The sequence below is a fragment of the Drosophila teissieri genome, chromosome 3L (assembly GCF_016746235.2).
Source record: "Drosophila teissieri strain GT53w chromosome 3L, Prin_Dtei_1.1, whole genome shotgun sequence".
NCBI lineage: Eukaryota > Metazoa > Arthropoda > Insecta > Diptera > Drosophilidae > Drosophila > Drosophila teissieri.
The window spans coordinates 44104-47267 of record NC_053031.1 but is presented as its reverse complement, the minus strand read 5'-3'; the positions used below and the strand labels follow the sequence as shown (position 1 = coordinate 47267).

The 3164-nt window shown below is 41.4% G+C and overlaps 1 protein-coding gene across 1 annotated transcript; it reads left to right on the top strand.

Moving 5' to 3' along the window:
- Positions 1-300: 300 nt before the first annotated feature.
- LOC122617683 lies at positions 301-1149 on the top strand. The gene has a single exon (XM_043793633.1). The coding sequence runs from the start codon at positions 386-388 to the stop codon at positions 572-574; it is 189 nt and encodes a 62-aa protein (XP_043649568.1). The 5' UTR covers positions 301-385; the 3' UTR covers positions 575-1149.
- Positions 1150-3164: the final 2015 nt, after the last annotated feature.

The following is a 3164-nucleotide window of genomic DNA, read 5'->3' as shown; positions in this document are numbered from 1 at the left end:
CTTCGCAGGTTACAGGATCCGACAAGGCGGCTATGGAGTTGGAGGAGTAGTTGGCTAAAATCAATTGACATGATTTTCATACGAATTGCCATAACAACAACAGTGCTAACCCATATATTACAGCTCACTCCGGTTCGTGGTACGAATGTTGGCCCCCAAATACGCAAATGTATCTTTGTGATCGATCAAACTTGGGCCTCTGCCCGTAACTATGGAAGACCAATTCCACTTGCGATTCAAACTAACCTAAGCCAAGTCGAAAGACGAAGCGTTGGCCAGAAATCAGTTGGTAAACAGCGAGCCAAGGAGCTGGGACGCTCGGCAAAATAGAGATAATTAGACTCCAGACAAGTCAAGGCAAGAGGAACTTACACTCCGCGAAAATATGTGCGACTGCGGCTGCTACTCTTACTGTCTGCATGACAGCTCCTGCTACAGCCACTACCACTCGCATTCTCACTTGCACTCGCATCACTGCTGTGCGGGCTATAAATATTTGAAGTGCCTCTGCCGCTACTATCGCCATGGGCACTGCACCTGCTCCTGCTGGCGGCGGAAATGCTATCTGCTCTAAGCTGGATGAGGTCCCTTTCCAGGATAAGGATGAGGCGGAGATCCACGACAGATGAGGCACAAAAGGAAACACCACACAAATCACAACTCAAACAACGCAAATCAGCAAAGAAATCACAAGATGAAGTCCTTTAAGCAGTTGCATAACACTTGGCTACATCCAATCGAGCAGGAGTGAAATGGAAAATGTAAAATGGTTTGACGAGAGAATCAGAAAGAGAGAGCAGCAAACAACTAGCGTGCATACGGATCGTATGTGCAACGTTTTCAGTTGTCGTGTGAGTGAGTGTGCATGTGCTTTTGCCTGTAAGTGAAAATGGTTTAAGGATGTGGCTAACATTGTTATCGACTGCGTTTTGCATTTTGCATCTGCAAAATCCCCATTTACACCAAACATACACCTAAACCCAGTAAAGCAAATCGTATTAGTGCCTAAGTATTACTTCACACCCCACAATAAATACTCGATTAACACCCAGAACACATCGTTACCAAACTAAATACATTCAATGCTAGAGCGTAGTGTGTATCGGCCGACGTTCAAGTTTTTCGCCATATTTGTTACGTTTCCAATTTAAAAACAATCCAAAAATAAAGTTTTAATCCAACACCACTAAAAATAGGCACTTTTCAATGGAAGGGATGAAGTATTTTTATTGGAAAATGTATCACCTTTAGTGATTCCATATGCTAATGAATTAATTTTTCTTTGGCAAGAAACCGAAATGGGATTATCTCCATTTGGGTTACATGTTATTGAGACTATCTTTTACAAACGTATAACTTTACATGAAATACATTGTGATTAACCCAAAATTATGGTCACTGTCAAAATAATGTCATTTAAGGTGTTTCGATCGACAAACAAGGTGATAGTGGCCAAGCGAGTTGCTCTCAGTACTCCTGGTAATGGACTCGCTGTCAGTCGGTCAAAATCGGGGGAAAATCGGCGGTAAAGGTCGGCAAAAAGCTGGACGAATATCTATATGGGCATTTCTTCTATACGAGAATGTAAAAAAAAGTGAGGAGACAACGCGAGCATTTATTTAATGTTTGCATAGCAGACTCACAAGGACGTGACAGCGAGGTCTGAACCAATTCTTGGAAATTTTCCGACTCATGAATATCAAATGTGTACCCAGAATTAGCGGAAAGGGATGGGACCTAAATGGTGACTAAAACTGAGGTGGCGGTGTATCAGTTTTGGTATTGGATTTTGATTATCCTACAATGCAAGTGGTATGCAGGGGTTGACATTTCTGTTAACAATTTATTTAACATTTTGTTGGCGGATTGTAAAAATCTGCCGTTCATTTTAGGGACAGTTTCAAACAATTCTTTAAAAGGATTACAAAGCAAATTAAAAAAGGCGAAACCACCGCTTTAATAGATCCATCTTTAAGCAGACTCCTCTTCAAATAGTTTCTTTGGTACAGTCTCGGTAATGAAGTCCTCACCTACCACCGATAAGTTTTACTCATGCGCCGACAGGCCCCTTTTCTGCCACCCTTCTCCATTTTTCCCTTTTCCACATTTTTTATGCTTTCGCCTTCATCAAATTTTCCAACTGACTAAATTTAAATTGCGCATTCAGAAAAAAACACACACCCGCCAACAAAAACTTCTCGTAAATTTGGGGGCGGCAGGTGGAGAGAGAAGGGGCGTGGCTGTCGCCGAAGACGGCGCTTGACTGCAACAATGTTGCCGCAACATAATTTGAAGAGTTGAAGACATATTGATAAAAATTAGAAAGACAATAAAATTTAGAAAAGAGCATGCTATAGTCGTTACCCGTTGCTTACTATAGCTAGTGGAAGTGCAAACGAGAAATATCAACATTTTTTGGAATATCGGTCAAAACTGGGAAAACAAATAATAAAATAAAAAAAGTTTAAATTTTTTCAAAAGTGAGGGCGGGACAGCTTTTGTGGTTTGTGGGCGTTAGCCTAATCAAAGTGAAAGCCTTGGAAAGAAATCGAAATTGATGATGACCGCGATTTTTGTATTTTCGATCCATTAATAATAATTTTTAGCAAAACTTTTAAGTACAATACATACTAAACCGGTCTAATAGGAACTTGACAATGGAGCAGCTTCCCCTTTTGGCCCCTCGTTCAGACTTAACCCATTACATTCATCGTTGCCCGGGTCTCAATCAGTTGTCAGTGGTTTCTTTTTAAACTGTTTGCTGCCTCTATTAGCAGCCGCATGACTCAAAATACTCTGTCCAACAAGTCTGTGAGTCCCCTCCGCCATCTCAACCTATTTTTTCCTCCGTCTGCGACTCGCTCCTTCATTATGTCTGTCTGCATTTGGCGCAACAATGTTGCAGTTGAATTATGCCCAAGAGGCGGAGATGAACAAACAACTTAAGCGCTTAAACTTGAAGTTTTTATTTATTTTAATTTTTGCTTAGCCCTCTTCTACCCCTTAACATAACACTGCCTTGGCTGGCTGGAAAAAAATTGGTTTAGTGCGACCAACGACGCCGACGAGTTAATGATGCTTTTGGTTCCAACATGCGCTGGCCTCCGTTTTCTTTTCTCAACAAATTGGACTGAGTTGGCAGTCCTCAGGCTAAACAACAATTG

Bases quoted from the DNA above. Each gene is read 5' to 3' on its own strand.
- LOC122617683 (XM_043793633.1), top strand. From the start codon at position 386: ATGTGCGACTGCGGCTGCTACTCTTACTGTCTGCATGACAGCTCCTGC.